This window comes from Brachyistius frenatus, unplaced genomic scaffold (genome assembly GCF_029030835.1).
Source record: "Brachyistius frenatus isolate BFR_SWC_R1_liver_20210118 unplaced genomic scaffold, ASM2903083v1 Contig_487, whole genome shotgun sequence".
Taxonomy (NCBI): Eukaryota; Metazoa; Chordata; class Actinopteri; family Embiotocidae; genus Brachyistius; species Brachyistius frenatus.
The window spans coordinates 1-17,500 of NW_027211086.1; the positions used below are offsets into that span (position 1 = coordinate 1).

The 17,500-nt window shown below is 46.1% G+C and overlaps 1 protein-coding gene across 1 annotated transcript in view; it reads left to right on the plus strand.

Moving 5' to 3' along the window:
• The first annotated feature begins 2,679 nt into the window (after positions 1 to 2,679).
• cblb (Cbl proto-oncogene B, E3 ubiquitin protein ligase) overlaps positions 2,680 to 17,500 on the plus strand; it is a 56,863-nt gene continuing 42,042 nt past the window's right edge. Inside the window, exon 1 of the mRNA XM_069687756.1 lies at positions 2,680 to 2,850. Within this exon, the coding sequence (XP_069543857.1) occupies positions 2,774 to 2,850 (77 nt within the window). The 5' untranslated portion in view covers positions 2,680 to 2,773. The remainder of the gene's footprint in view (positions 2,851 to 17,500) is intronic.

Here is a 17,500-nt window from a genome sequence, read left to right on the forward strand (position 1 = left end):
TCCGATTGGTGTAACCGGGTGTTGTTACTGCCGATGTTAATAACAATCTGACTGGATTTATGATTCGCCTTAGTCAGCAGTTTCAGGTTTGATTCAATGTCGCCCGCTCTGTTCCCGGAAAGACATCTGACTCTGTCCCCGGAAAGACATCTGACTCCGTCCCCGGGAAGACATCTGTCTCTGGCCCCGGGAAGACATCTGACTCTGGCCCCTGGAAGACATCTGACTATGGCCCCTGGAAGACATCTGTCTCTGGCCCCGGGAAGACATCTGACTCTGTCCCCGGGAAGACATCTGACTCTGGCCCCTGGAAGACATCTGACTATGGGCCCTGGAAGACATCTGACTCTGTCCCCGGGAAGACATCTGACTCTGTCCCCGGGAAGACATCTGACTCTGGCCCCTGGAAGACATCTGACTATGGGCCCTGGAAGACATCTGACTCTGTCCCCGGGAAGACATCTGACTCTGGCCCCGGGAAGACATCTGACTCAAGCCCCGGGAAGACATCTGACTCTGTCCCCGGGAAGACATCTGACTCTGGCCCCTGGAAGACATCTGTCTCTGTCCCCGGGAAGACATCCGACTCTGTCCCCAGGAAGACATCTGACTCTGGCCCCTGGAAGACATCCGTCTCTGTCCCCTGGAAGACATGTGACTCTGTCCCCAGGAAGACATCCGACTCTGTCCCCAGGAAGACATCTGACTCTGTCCCCTGGAAGACATCTGACTCTGTCCCCAGGAAGACATCCGACTCTGTCCCCAGGAAGACATCCGACTCTGCCCCCTGGAAGACATCTGTCTCTGGCCCCTGGAAGACATGTGACTCTGGCGCCTAGAAGACATGTGACTCTGGCCCCTGGAAGACATGTGACTCTGGCGCCTGGAAGACATGTGACTCTGTCCCCTGGAAAACCTCTGACTCTGTCCCCTGGAAGACATCTGTCTTTGTCCCCTGGTTTCACTAACTTCATGTTAAACAGAGTCTCCAATAACCAGAGTTGGTTTCTCAGCAGATGTTTCACAGAATGTGGAACATCTGTTGGAGACGTGAAGGTCGGTGGTGAACCGTGGGCTTCTTCTTGGGACTATCCCTCCTTCGTACTGTCCCCCGGCCGCCTGGCTGTTCGGGTGCTGCGGGGGACCGGCTAACTAAACCTGTATCCTGGACAGCTGTACACCCCCCCCCTCCCTGAGAAGGTCCTACAGCTAGCTGGTTGTTTAGCATGGTGCACAGCAGTGATTCTAATTCTATGACCCTCCAGAGCCCTAACTACACTCCTCCTCCTCCTCTTCCTCCCCCTCCCCTTCCTCCTCCCTTTCCTCCTCCTCCTCCTCCTCATTAAAGGAAGCAGGGTTGTAACTAAACATGTCACAGCAGGAAAAACCAGAAGAGGAGGAGGGAGAGAGGGAAGACGTTGCTAACTGCTAAGCTAGCAGTACCAAAACACCAAGTTAGTGAACGTTGGTCAAAGATTTAACAGGAGAATTGCTCAAGAAGAGCAAACGTGAGTTTTAACTTGAGATTAGAAGAAGTGGAGAGATTTAGATATGTAGAATTCAGGAAGAGAAGCTGAAATAACAGAAGTAACACTCGTCACAATGTTTGTAGACAGGAAGTGATGCAATACGCTCACCGTGATGTCAGACGAAATCAGCCAATCAATGCTTTGCATACAGTGATGAATGCACTTGGAGGGGTGGAGCTAATGCAAATGAGGGTCTGATGTGTTTATTTCATTCAAGCATTTGTTTAAAAGTCTAATGATGGACATGTCACGGCAAGAACATACATGTCAGACTGTTTACAACAGAGTTCGTATCTTCAGGTCTGTAAAATGGTTCCGATCCAGAAGTGTCTTCAGCTGCAATACCAGCGAGTGCCACTAGAGGTCGGCTCCAAAAAGCCTCCGGCTCCATAGACTCCCATTCAACTTCTCTCATCAAATCCAAAGTGAATAAAATGTGTCCATCAGTTATCTCGGTGTTGTTAGCTAAAGTCACTCCTTCTTCTTAGTTTTCTGGAGGTCCATCTGAAAATAATCCCTCATTCATTAGAAAAGAAGATTCAAGAAGACCTGTTTTTGGGGGCGTGTCTGTTTGATTGACAGGCCTGTGGTGCAGTCAGGTTACAGATATCGGTGGGCGGGACGTAGTATCTTCAGGTTTCCGATCAGATCGGTCAGATCCACCGCTGGCTCCTCCCCCAGCTCGTCCAAATATGGTCACTTCCTGCTCCGAACCGCTCCGAACTAGCAAGATGGTGACGGACAGAATCTGAACTGGAGGATTCATAATGTTCACAAACCAACGATGACATCACTGATGGTTGATGACATCACTGATGGATGATGACATCACTGATGGATGATGATAACTGAGTCATTAAAGAAGATGAAGACACTGGTTTTAATCAGTGAGGATGAGCGGAGGTGCAGATGTGTGTCTTGTAATAAAGTTCAGTTTGGAACTCACTGACGTTTAGACTTTTCCTTTAAGAAGTTAGAGCATCATCATCATTAGATCTCATCCAAAATCAGTCCAACTGTCGACACACTCTTTGTCCCATGGAGAACATTAACAGATGTGTTTGCTGCAGGTCCGTCTCTGCCAGAACCCCCGACTACAGCTGAAGAACAGTCCTCCGTACATCCTGGATATCCTACCGGACGCCTACCAGCACCTGCGTCTGATTCTGGGTAAATACGAGGAGAACCAGAGGCTCACGCAGCTCAGTGAGAACGACTTCTTTAAGATCTACATCGACGGCCTCATGAAGAAGTCCAAACGGGCCATCCGGCTATTCAAGGAGGGAAAAGAGAGGATGTACGAGGAGCAGTCACAGGACAGGTAGGAACATCTCAATGATTGAATGGTTCTGCTTCCTGTGGTGTCGTACAGAGGGGGAACTCAGGAAGAACACTGTCAGAGTAGCGATGCCTCCATGACGCTCCCAGACACACAACAACCTGACAGGAGTTTAAGGATTTAAACATTAACAGCAGGTCAGAGTGGGACGACCTCCTTCACAGGCTGAGGGACAAACTACAGGGTTTCACATGTGGGAGACCTCAGACTTCATGACACATTCAACACAGTTTGAATGTTTTAAATCACTGTCTGTTCATACTGAAGGAGTTCAGGAACATACGTGATCAAACGATTCAGAGCAGAACCAACATGGAGGAAGACTGCCGTCTTCAGCAGGTTTCACTGGGTGATGTGTTTTACACTGAGAAACAAAACAGGAGAAATAATGAAGTGGTGGCTGAGTCAGCATGTCTTTTACATTTCACACTGGGACCACAGACTGTTTCTAAAAGAGTTCGTAGCTTCAGTTCTGTAAAATGGTTCTGATCCAGAAGTGTCTTCAGCTGCAATACCAGCGAGTGCCACTAGAGGTCGGCTCCAAAAAGCCTCCGGCTCCATAGACTCCCATTCAACTTCTCTCATCAAATCCAAAGTGAATAAAATGTGTCCATCAGTTATCTCGGTGTTGTTAGCTAAAGTCACTCCTTCTTCTTAGTTTTCTGGAGGTCCATCTGAAAATAATCCCTCATTCATTAGAAAAGAAGATTCAAGAAGACCTGTTTTTGGGGGCGTGTCTGTTTGATTGACAGGCCTGTGGTGCAGTCAGGTTACAGCAATCGGTGGGCGGGACGTAGTATCGTCAGGTTTCCAATCAGATCAGTACAGACAGGAAATGAGGTGTGATAGTGTCACCGTGCAGATCATTGCTGTGATGTGAACAGTCAAACAGTACAGAACAGGTCCCTAATGTGTGAGAGCTGCGTCTCTGTCTCCATGGCGACAGGAGGGACACCAGCCGGTCTGTCCATGGTGCAACTTCACGATCACAGGTTGTGGTTGGTGGCCGGTAGCCGTTCATCCTGCCTGTGTTCAGTCGGCCCACTGAGAGCGTGATGGGCTGGACGTGGGAGGAGGACACGGAGGGAGAGCAGAGCTGCTGCTGATCTCCATGTTCAGCGGTTTGCTCTGAGCTTCCAGTTTCCTCCTCAACAACCACCTAAATGCATTACAGTCACTTAGTAGCGAAAGCAGCAGTGGACGGAAGGAGAAGGAGGATGAATAGGAAGGACTGAGCAGTGAGATTATTGTGATGATAAAGAGACACTGAGCAGAAACAGAGAAGTGATGCCGGCTGTAGAGCAGTGTGTCTCTGCTCTTTCTGATACACTGTCTTTAAAAAGGAAAAGGACCGGAGAGCTTCCGGTCCTGTTGTGTCCTCTCTGTCTGTGAGCAGATCTGGAGGTGGGTCGGGGGGGAGAGGTTCCTCTGTGTGTCTGCCATGTGCAGAGCTGCAGAGGGAAAATCCCCGAGCTCTTTACATCCTGTTCATGTGCTTCCGCTCCCTTCGGCCGTTACCCAGCAGCCTGTTTCATCTGTGTGTGTCAACTCGCTGTTTTTTTCTCTTTTTTTTGTTGCCTCTATCTTTAACTGCCTCTTCGAACCCGAAGCTCCCAGCAGACCCGACTGTGTTAGATTAATCTGTCACAGAGGAAACACACACTGCTCCTTCGAGAGGGAAATGTTCAGATGGTTCTGTATTTCAGAAGGTCGGAGGTCACTCAGCGGTCACATACATGATGTATGCGACTTAATGTACCTTTTCTCATGAATGCATTAAGTTCAGAGTTGTGCAGGATGCATCGGTCCTCCAACACAGACTGAGGTCTTCATGATAAGCAGTGAGAGGAGCAGAGTTAAAGTCTGATCAGTGAGTAGGTGATGATCCTCCTGCTGTTTAAACCCTGCTGGTCACTTCAGCAAGGTTTTATCAGTTCATTAACTAAAACATAATTTAATGCTGCATTTAATGCAACCATCATCCATCAGTGATGTCATCATCCATCAGTGATGTCATCGTTGGTTTGTGAACGTTATGAATCCTCCAGTTCAGATTCTGTCCGTCACCATCTTGTTAGTTCGGAGCGGTTCGGAGCAGGAAGTGACCATATTTGGACGAGCTGGGGGAGGAGCCAGCGGTGGATCTGACCGATCTGATCGGAAACCTGACGATACTACGTCCCGCCCACCGATAGCTGTAACCTGACTGCACCGCAGGCCTGTCAATCAAACAGACACGCCCCCAAAAACAGGTCTTCTTGAATCTTCTTTTCTAATGAATGAGGGATTATTTTCAGATGGACCTCCAGAAAACTAAGAAGAAGGAGTGACTTTAGCTAACAACACCGAGATAACTGATGGACACATTTTATTCACTTTGGATTTGATGAGAGAAGTTGAATGGGAGTCTATGGAGCCGGAGGCTTTTTGGAGCCGACCTCTAGTGGCACTCGCTGGTATTGCAGCTGAAGACACTTCTGGATCAGAACCATTTTACAGACCTGAAGATACAAACTCTTTTAGAAACAGTCTGTGGTTGTAACACTGAGCAGGTGCTGCTGAATGCTCCTCTCGTCTCCTCCGCTGCTTCAACTCACACTGAGTGGAGATGTTGTTAACACTCCTGTTCACGGCTGTGGTGGGGCTGATTGTGTGTGTGTGTGTGTGGGGGGGTGTTCTCCTTTTCAAGGTGCTTCCTCCCTGTGAAGGTGTGAAATCACTAAGCAGCTCCAGTGGTCCTGTTACAATAAAATATAATATAATACCTTTATTGTCATTGCACATATTTGCACCATGAAATTTGCTGTGCAGTGCCTAAAACGGTACATTAAGCATTTCATACACACACGCACACATTTATAATAAATAATAAGAATACAATATAAGCATAATAAAAGCAGGTGTCATCCTGTCAAACACTGTATATAAAATATATCCCATAAAGTATGTCCCATAAATTATTGCACGTTTTGCAGGAAATGGTTGAACATTATTTATTAAAAGAAAAGTAGCCCTGTGATGTGTTTTGCTCCTGAAAAGTATAAACCAATATTAAAATCTGCAGACCTGTTATTACTCCAGTATTTTATTTATTGTAGCTGAACTGGGTTGATGAGATGTTAGAGGAGACAGATGAAGCTGTCCATCACTTTAAATTCTCCCCTTTAACTGCTGCTTCTGTTGTGTTGTTCTTTATAAAGGATAATGAATAGTGTCCTACACCAGCCAGCAATATCCTCTGACAAAGACACATGAAAGGAACAAACAGTGCGTAATGAACCCGATCTCACATCTGGTGTCACATCTGGTGTCACATCTGTCTCCAGGGACCCTGTGTCTGTCTGTCTCAGATCTGCTTCATTAACGTGTGTGATCACCCCCAACCTTTCTGTCAGCCGCTCCCTGTTTAACTGTCCATGTGCTCCCCCCTCCCCCCCCAACCCCAACTCATCCCCCTGTTTCTATCTGAGGTGGATGTGGAAGGAATATTAATCAGGAAGTTAAAGGATATTAGTAAACTGCAAACATCTGTTCCTGTGAAGGAGTTTCAGGAACTTTTAATTCTCTCTGAGTTAATTGTCTATGACCCTGAAGTTTTATTTGACACTTAAGCTGAAGAAACATTTTGCCTTCGAAGCCTCTTTTGAATCCAACGGCCCCAGAGACCTTGTCTGATGGTGCAGCAGGTTTTATTTAATTAGGCTAATTAGTTTTGTATTAGTTGTGTGGAGCAGCCGTCGCCTGGAAGGTGATAATAAGGGCTGGAAGTGAAGGGTCACTGGTTCAATTCAGAGGGACAAGGGAAACGTGTGTGTGTGTGTGTGTGTGTGTGTGTGTGTGTGTGTGTGTGTGTGTGTGTGTGTGTGTGTGTGTGTGTGTGTGTGTGTGTGTTTTTCACACACCTGCAGCCGGATGCAGTCTGTGTTAGAGTCTTAATTATCAGTTATCGAGGAGACTGATAACTGATTACAGGTGTGCAGTAAAACCAGGGCACCAGCAGAATGTTTGACACATTCATTTAAAATGTTCTGTGGCAGGTCAAATATAAAAGTTGTTGTGTAATCCTTATATTTTTTGGGGGGGCCGCAGCCCCAACAAACCCCCTGCTGGAGCCGCCAATGATGTCATCTTCTCTTTGCAGTCTTCAATGTCGTTTTTTTTTTTTTGCCATTTCCTTGGCTGAACCGTAAATTGTTTCTAAAAGAGTTCATAGCTTCAGGTCTGTAAAATGGTTCTGATCCAGAAGTGTCTTCAGCTGCAATACCAGCGAGTGCCACTAGAGGTCGGCTCCAAAAAGCCTCCGGCTCCATAGACTCCCATTCAACTTCTGTCATCAAATCCAAAGTGAATAAAATGTGTCCATCAGTTATCTCGGTGTTGTTAGCTAAAGTCACTCCTTCTTATTAGTTTTCTGGAGGTCCATCTGAAAATAATCCCTCATTCATTAGAAAAGAAGATTCAAGAAGACCTGTTTTTGGGGGCGTGTCTGTTTGATTGACAGGCCTGTGGCGCAGTCAGGTTACAGCTATCGGTGGGCGGGACGTAGTATCGTCAGGTTTCCAATCAGACCTCTCTGATGGTTGATGGTCGGTCTGAACACATGACTGCACAAAGAAAAAGTAGACCTGTGTGTCGTTAAACTATTGAACATGACATGAAACCTCCTTTAATGAGTCACTTCGCTGTGAGACAAACTTTTATTTAGTACGTGTTGTTAAACTCGTAAAAAGAGCAAATATGATGAGACTGTGGTGTTTTTAACTTCTGTGACTGACCGTTACTCGTTAGGTGTAACCAATCAGATGAAGCTGCATGCGGAACATCACTCAGACTGAAGGAGGCGCTGCATCAGAGCCAAAGCAGGGTGTGACATGCATGTTTGCCGTCACTGTGGGTTCTATTGGCACGAACGAACCACGACCACTCAAAGTCCAGTTTCAAACACGTGTGCTCTCCTGCCCAGCCTCCGAGCACACGTCCAATGTCCTTTCTGCAGCCAACCTGCGGCCCGGTGTCCTCCGGGAGTCCTCCCTCCTCTGGTGTCCTCCAGGTGCTTTTATGTGGAGAGCGATGATCAGTGATTCCCTGCAGCTGTGCTAATTAAGCCTCTCCCAGGCACCGTTCCCTGAACCACCAGCCAATCGGTCCCTCCTGCAGCTGAGCCAAACCACGCCCCCACCACCACCCCCACCCCTCACCCCCACCACCACACAAGGCATTTATAAATTCATTTATTTTATCAGCCATTGAATAAAAATATACAGATAATTGTAAAACTGCTAAATATCGGCCCCGATAATCAGTCGACCCCTAGTTTTTTGTGAAGTTTTTACTTTTGGGAACAAATCTTTGCACTCTAACACCGCTGACTCTCTCATCAGTGAAGTTTGATCCATGTAGAAGACGAGCTTCAGTTTAAAGAAACTTCCTGATGAGGAACACTGCAGCCGATCTGTCGTCCATGTTGGCTGTTAATGTTCAGAACTGCTGATGTAATTCTTTATTCAGAAAAAATTAAATTGTTCTGAGGAGGGAGACCAGCCACCGCAGCATAAAGTGACATTGACAAACATGAGCGCTGCGGCTTCATAACTCACGGCTGCACACGATCGATGCCCTGCATGAGATGTCAATGTGGAGGCGGAGCCACATGACGCGGCTCTGAACGGGCTCGGTCTGCCGGCACCGTGTCAGCTGGTCGTCTGTCCTGGTGATCCCGCGAACACAGACTGCACCAACCATCATCAGCAGAGAGATTTCACAGCTCCAGCCTGGTGCTCATTTGGTGGCGGAGACCTGCTGTTCTCTCACAAACTGCCTTTAATGAAGCTCCATGTTGTTGTTTTCAGGCCGAAGGCTGTGAGGATGATTCAGCCTGTCAGCTGTTAGATGTTCAGGATGTGGCCACGCTGTGAACTCTACGACGGTCCTCGCGCTGCAGCCTGACGTGCACCGCCGAGTGTTTTACAGCCGGCCTTCAGCAGCTTCCTAAAGTGATTGTCTCTAAATCAGCTGAATTAAAAGTGCACTTATTTTGCCAGGAAGCAGTGTTGAAAAAATAAAAGACAATCTGAAGTTTTACAGTTCAGGAAGAACATATGTTTGAATGAGTGAAGAGTTTATTACAAAACTAAATGATGAAGATGAGTTGAGGATCAGACCGTGTCACCATGACAGCCACCAAGCTGTAACCACACACACACACACACACACACACACACACACACACACACACACACACACACACACACACACTGTGATGTTCCCAGCATATGCAGAGTGTACTGCTGTTAAACTGTGAGAAGCCGTGCAGCTCAGAATAAATACGTCTTACAAGAAGTGGTTCTTAGCTGGTTCTTCCGTTGGTTTTGCTGAGTCATGCTTACTGTTACTCTCTATGTCAGAGTTGGTTTCTTCTTTGCTCAAACCTCTTGAGGTCACCAACCACCAACCATCAGTGAGGTCATCAACCATCGGTGATGTCATCAACCATCGGTGAGGTCATCGTTGGTTCATGAACGTTATGAATCCTCCAGTTCAGATTCTGTCAGTCACCATCTTGTTAGTTCGGAGCGGTTTGGAGCAGGAAGTGACCATATTTGGACGAGCTGGGGGAGGAGCCAGCGGTGGTTCTGACCAATCTGATTGGAAACCTGACGATACTACGTCCCGCCCACCGATAGCTGTAACCTGACTGCACCACAGGCCTGTCAATCAAACAGACACGCCCCCAAAAACAGGTCTTCTTGAATCTTCTTTTCTAATGAATGAGGGATTATTTTCAGATGGACCTCCAGAAAACTAAGAAGAAGGAGTGACTTTAGCTAACAACACCGAGATAACTGATGGACACATTTTATTCACTTTGGATTTGATGAGAGAAGTTGAATGGGAGTCTATGGAGCCGGAGGCTTTTTGGAGCCGACCTCTAGTGGCACTCGCTGGTATTGCAGCTGAAGACACTTCTGGATCAGAACCATTTTACAGACCTGAAGCTACAAACTCTTTTATAAACAGTCTGAGTCACACACAGCTCACACAGTGTCCAGTCTTCAGCAGACAATTAAAACGGTGTGAAGTCGCTGCTTCAGCGCACTTCATCCTGATAGTCTGAGAGGTTCACTGTAAAGTAAATCGTATTGTTTGTCAGGGAGAAAGAATCCTTCAGATTATTTTGTAGGTTTCCACTGGCTGCTGGACAACAGCTGGCTCCACCTCAGCATGATGCTGCTGGTTGAATGTGTGACTCCTCTGACTGCAGGTGGAGGATGGAAGTGATGTGGCTGAAAGGACAGGAAGTGTTTCCTGGTGAATCACGACTGTATTTCACACTGTTTTAAATCAGGATCCTGTTGCAGCATCACTGACAGATGTTTTTATTTCATTACTGTATCAGAGAAGAAGATGTCCTTCCAGATTCCAATTCCTTTATTTCTATTTATCTGCAGCTTTCTGTTCTGTTCTGTTTCTGTTCAGGACTGTGTAACAGCTTGTTTACTGTGGAATGTTCTGTGATTCTGTAGAAGCACCGTGTTTACTGTGGAACGTTCTGTTGTTCTGGAGAAGGAGCGTGTGTACTGTGGAACGTTCTTTGGTTCTATAGAAGCAGCGTGTTTACTGTGGAACGTTCTGTGGTTCTATAGAAACAGCGTGTTCACTGTGGGATGTTCTGTGGTTCTATAGAAACAGCGTGTTCACTGTGGAACGTTCTGTGGTTCTATAGAAACAGCGTGTTCACTGTGGAATGTTCTGTGGTTCTATTGAAATAGCCTGTTTACTGTGGAACATTCTGTGCTTCTGTAGAAACAGCGTGTTTACTGTGGAACGTTCTGTGGTTCTATAGAAACAGCGTGTTCACTGCGGAATGTTCTGTGGTTCTATAGAAACAGTGTGTTTACTGTGGAATGTTCTGTGGTTCTATTGAAACAGCCTGTTTACTGTGGAACGTTCTGTGGTTCTATAGAAACAGCCTGTTTACTGTGGAAAGTTCTGTGGTTCTATAGAAACAGCCTGTTTACTGTGGAAAGTTCTTTGGTTCTATAGAAACATCGTGTTCACTGTGGAATGTTCTGTGGTTCTATTGAAACAGCCTGTTTACTGTGGAACGTTCTGTGCTTCTGTAGAAACAGCGTGTTTACTGTGGAACGTTCTGTGCTTCTGTAGAAACAGCCTGTTTATTGTGGAACGTTCTGTGGTTCTGTAGAAACAATGTGTTTACTGTGGAACATTTTGTGGTTCTATAGAAACAACGCGTTTACTGTGGAACATTTTGTGGTTCTGTAGAAACAACGTGTTTACTGTGGAACATTTTGTGGTTCTGTAGAAACAACGCGTTTACTGTGGAACATTTTGTGGTTCTGTAGAAACAACGTGTTTACTGTGGAACATTTTGTGGTTCTGTAGAAGTGGGTTAGAAGGATCTCCGACATGTTCTCACATGTCGGTACGTCACAGCGAGCTGTTGTTGAAGTGATGATGTCACACATTCCCGTGGAAGATTTTAAAGGGCTGAGCCAGAAAAACACAACCATCTGGAGGGAAGTGGAGGTCTGGAGTAAGAGTGTGTGTGTGTGTGTGTGTGTGTGTGTGTGTGTGTGTGTGTGTGTGTGTGTGTGTGTGTGTGTGTGTGTGTGTGTGTGTGTGTGTGTGTGTGTGTGTGTGTGTGTATTTTGGTGGGGGTTGGTGGGGGGGGGGGTTGAGTTGGATTGACTCACTGACACTCTGACTCAGGATTTGTCTTAATCTGCTGACACACATTACATGGAATGGATTCGCAGATGAGTGTTACTTCGTGACTCGATAAACATGAAACCAAATATATCACCCACTCAGTGAGTGGCTGCAGCCCAACAAAGGAATCACCTCACACACACACACACACACACACACACACACACACACACACACACACACACACACACACACACACACACACACACACACACACACACACACACACACACACACACACACAGATCCAGTATTCTTTAAATTCAGCCCGTTGAATCCATCCCTGATTGCTTGATACTGTCTGTGACATTTGCGTCTGGTGTTCATATGTTCTTTCTGGATATAAAACCACAGACTGTTTATAAAAGAGTTCGTAGCTTCAGGTCTGTAAAATGGTTCTGATCCAGAAGTGTCTTCAGCTGCAATACCAGCGAGTGCCACTAGAGGTCGTCTCCAAAAAGCCTCCGGCTCCATAGACTCCCATTCAACTTCTCTCATCAAATCCAAAGTGAATAAAATGTGTCCATCAGTTATCTCGGTGTTGTTAGCTAAAGTCACTCCTTCTTCTTAGTTTTCTGGAGGTCCATCTGAAAATAATCCCTCATTCATTAGAAAAGAAGATTCAAGAAGACCTGTTTTTGGGGGCGTGTCTGTTTGATTGACAGGCCTGTGGTGCAGTCAGGTTACAGATATCGGTGGGCGGGACATAGTATCGTCAGGTTTCCGATCAGATCGGTCAGATCCACCGCTGGCTCCTCCCCCAGCTCGTCCAAATATGGTCACTTCCTGCTCCAAACCGCTCCGAACTAACAAGATGGTGACGGACAGAATCTGAACTGGAGGATTCATAACGTTCACAAACCAACGATGACGTCACTGATGGTTGATGACATCACTGATGGTTGATGACATCACTGATGGTTGATGATTGGTCATCAGCATGTCTGGGTTCAGTTTCACAGATCCACATGTCTTCACAGTGTCACATGTATATTTCACGTATGAAGTTTTGGGCTGACCCAATAGGAACATAAATGTAGATGTGGAACTGGACTTCTCTCAGAGGGTTCATCATCCTTCATCATCAGAGCCTCTGAGTCGGACAGAAAATCCTGGTGAACACAAAGGTTTTCTTTTTTCCCTTGTTTTTCATTCCTCCTTATTGATGGCCTCTGTCTCTCTCACAGTCTACAATGAATTGCTTTTAAGAGATCCTCTTCCTCCTCTGTGTCTGTCTCTGTGTCCTAATGGACGGAGTCCTGCTGCTCCTCTGTGGCAGATGATTGATCTGAATAATTCATGTTGATAACAGCCCTTAGAGGAACAATTAAATCAGTGACTCTGCTGACTGAGTGCCCATCTACGCCCATTTTCCTCCATTGTTCTGCTTTACCTGCAATGTTGTCACACACACACACACACACACACACACACACACACACACACACACACACACACACACACACACACACACACACACACACACACACACACACACACACACACACAAACACACACACACACAGAAAAATACGAGTGGCCCCTCCTCGTCCCGTTAGATAAAAGCATAGATTTATTCAGGTCTACATCTTCTACGAAGTGTCTCCTTCCACCCTGTCCCTGTCCTCATACCCCAGCTGTGACCTTTAACCTTCACAGTGACACAAAGAAAACCCACCTGGTGTCTCCTGACCAGACGCATCTTCTTCGGTCTTGGACAGTGAAGCTCCGCCCCTCTTGAAACGTGATGTCATCAGAACACCTGGCCCGGCTCATCGCTTCATCGCCGTAGACTTTCTGAAACATTTCAAGAGTTTGACCCAAAATCTGATGTCTTCTGTGATCTTTGGGCCGTCAGGCAACAGTGCTTCAAAGACAGCCCTGATTCTGTAGTGGAAATCACTGCAGGGGCTCAGAAACACTCGGCTGTAAGCGGGCATGGTTGAAGATTCTCTGGTCTTCAAAAATTTGACCCAACATCTGATGTTTCTCTGCTCCAGTTTCAGATCCGTGGTGACATCACTAATGTTCACATACCAGTGTGGAACTTCAAATACTTCCTCATGAAGGTTCCAGCTTCCTTCGGCTCCGTGCACGTCACTGCTGCACACCATTCACCTGGAGCAGGAGCAGTCTGGGAACTTTTTGTTCCACCTCGTACAAAGAATTGTTCAGCCTGACAGCGAGCGAGAGGAAGAGCAGGTGGTGACGGAGGATGCTGATATCATTCAGGTGACAGGAAACCAGAAGGAACAGAGACGGTGAGCAGCAGCAGAGCAGCTGTCACCACAACAACGGCCTGACACCATGTCGTCTGTTGTAAAGGTGACTAAGATTCAGCTTTATTTCATGAGAAGCTGGAGTGCGCCCTGATAGTGAACATCTGGTGTTCGTAAGGCTTCGTTCAGAGCTGCTGACTGGTTGGATATCCTGTGCTGAAGTACCGAACGGAGCGTTCGGAGGGTGTCTGTACCAACTGTGTGTGCGTCGGTTTGCGGCCACCCTGCTCCACACTCTCACTACATTAGTCCTAATGAACGGGACGGCTCTCCTCGACTTGTCAAACGGGGAAGATTACACAACCAGTGTACCGGGACAGAGCACGGCAAGGACACACGGAGGACTCCAGATCTAACCACACGAAAGGCTGCCGAGGACCAGAACGTACGAGCTGACCTGCACAACATCTCGGTCTCACTGAGCCCTGCAGGAAAACTGGAAGCCTGTGAACATCATCCAGCTCAGAATACATCCTGCTCGCTGCTGTGTGTTTGTTTGTGGGTTCAGAGCTGCGTCCTCCTCCACAACAAGGCTGAGACTGATCACAGTGTTATGTAACCATCTGCAGCCTCCCTCTGCATCCCAGCAGAGAGCTTCTGCTGCTGCTCGCTTCATTAGAGGCCTGATGGGGACAAAGGAGCGTGAAATTACTCAGACGGACTTGGCTTTGTTAGTGCAGGCTCACACACACACACACACACACACACACACACACACACACACACACACACACACACACACACACACACACACACACACACACACACACACACACACACACACACACACACACACACACACACACACACACACACACACACACACACACACATACACATACACTCACAAACACACACACACACACACACATACACATACACACACACACACACACACACACACACACACACACACACACACACACACACACACACACACACACACACACACACACACATACACACATACACATACACTCACAAACACACACACACACATACACTCACACACACACATACACTCACACACGCACACTCACACACACTCGCACACTCACACGCACACACACACGCGCACGCTCACACACTCACACACACACACGCGCACACACACACTCACACTCACACACAAACACACGTGCACACACACACTCGCACACACGCGCACACACACACGTGCACACGCACACACGCTCACACACACACACACACACACACACACACACACACACACACACACACACACACACACACACACACACACACTCACACGCACACACGCACGCACAGACACAAGCACACACACACACACACACACACACACACACACACACACACACACACACACACACACACGCACGCACGCACGCACGCACGCACGCACACTCACGCACACACACACACACACACTCTCACACGCACACACGCACGCACAGACACAACACACACACACACACACACACACACACACACACACACACACACACACACGCACGCACGCACTCACACTCACACTCACGCACACACACACATGCACACACTCACACACGCTCACACTCACGCACAAACACATACACACACACACACACACACACACACACACGCACACACTAGTTCTGGTTCCCCTCCATGAACCCAAAGTCTCTGAGTGCACCTGAATGATGTGTGTTTAAGTGTGTTTATGTGTGTGTACGTGTGTTTATGTGTGTTTGTGTGTATGTGTGTTTATGTGTGTACGTGTGTTTGTGTGTACAGTGAACCCTCGTTTATCGCGGGGGTTACGTTCCAAATAGAGACCGTGATAGGTGAAATCCGTGAAGTAGTAACCTTTTTTTTTTTTACAATTATTATACAATGAAATACTCCATAATACATTGAAACCAAAGAACAAAACCTTTTTACAGGCCCAAGCATTTGTTTAACAAATAAAAGTACTGTATAAATGTTTTTTTTTACAAATAACTACTGTACTGTAAAATAATAATTTTAATCATCAATACGAACTGAAGGCTTCAAATTGCTGAGATCGGCACCGCCCCACTGCGACCCGAGTCATTGGATTAGAACGGGAGGAAATGAAAAATGATTATGAAAACAAATACAAAGTACAGTCGGACAAATAGTGACTCGTGTATTTCACTGCTCTTCTGACTGAGCCGCTGCATCCTGACTCCGCTCTGCAGCGGTTCTTTCTTCTAAAGCCGGCGGTGCAGGTGTGGTTTTTCGAGAGAAGAACATAGTTATCGGTAGTTGTTGTCGCTCTTTTTTCTTCTGGGCAAAAAGATTCTTATAAACCGACATGCCACCATCGATTATTTTTAATTTGGCAAGCTGTTTTACGTACGTGTACATATTAAACCGCAACGTTATTGACAAACAGGTAGAGAAGAAGCGGAGAGACTGTTTAGCCAATCAGAATGCAGAACACAATGCACGATGCAAATCCGTGAAGCAGCGAGACCGTGAAAGGTGAACCGCGTTATAGCGAGGGTTCACTGTACATGTGTTTATGTGTGTATGTGTGTTTACGTGTGTTTATGTGTGTTTACTTGTGTACGTGTGTTTATGTGTGTGTATGTGTGTTAGTGTGTTTATGTGTTTATGTGTGTTTACGTGTGTTTGTGTTTATGTGTGTTTATGTGTGTTTATGTGTTTGTACGTGTTTTTATGTGTGTGTACGTGTGTTTATGTGTTTGTATGTGTTTTTATGTGTGTGTACGTGTGTGTGTGTGTTTACGTGTGTTTATGTGTTTATGTGTGTGTACGTGTGTTTATGTGTTTGTACGTGTTTTTATGTGTGTGTACGTGTGTTTATGTGTTTACGTGTGTTTATGTGTGTGTACGTGTGTTAGTGTGTTTATGTGTTTACGTGTGTTTACGTGTGTTTGTGTTTATGTGTGTTTATGTGTGTTTACGTGTGTTTACGTGTGTTTGTGTTTATGTGTGTTTATGTGTTTGTACGTGTTTTTATGTGTGTGTACGTGTGTTTATGTGTTTGTATGTGTTTTTATGTGTGTGTACGTGTGTGTGTGTGTTTACGTGTGTTTATGTGTTTATGTGTGTGTACGTGTGTTTATGTGTTTGTACGTGTTTTTATGTGTGTGTACGTGTGTTTATGTGTTTACGTGTGTTTATGTGTGTGTACGTGTGTTTATGTGTTTACGTGTGTTTATGTGTGTGTACGTGTGTTTATGTGTTTACGTGTGTTTATGTGTGTTTATGTGTTTGTACGTGTTTTTATGTGTGTGTACGTGTGTTTATGTGTTTGTATGTGTTTTTATGTGTGTGTACGTGTGTGTGTGTGTTTACGTGTGTTTATGTGTTTATGTGTGTGTATGTGTGTTTATGTGTTTGTACGTGTTTTTATGTGTGTGTACGTGTGTTTATGTGTTTACGTGTGTTTATGTGTGTGTACGTGTGTTTATGTGTTTACGTGTGTTTATGTGTGTGTACGTGTGTCTATGTGTTTACGTGTGTTTATGTGTGTTTATGTGTTTACGTGTGTTTATGTGTGTACGTGTGTTTGTGTTTACGTGTGTGTAAGTGTGTTTATGTGTTTGTATGTGTTTTTATGTGAGTGTACATTATTGTGTAATGAAAGTGATGAATAATTCGTGGATCTG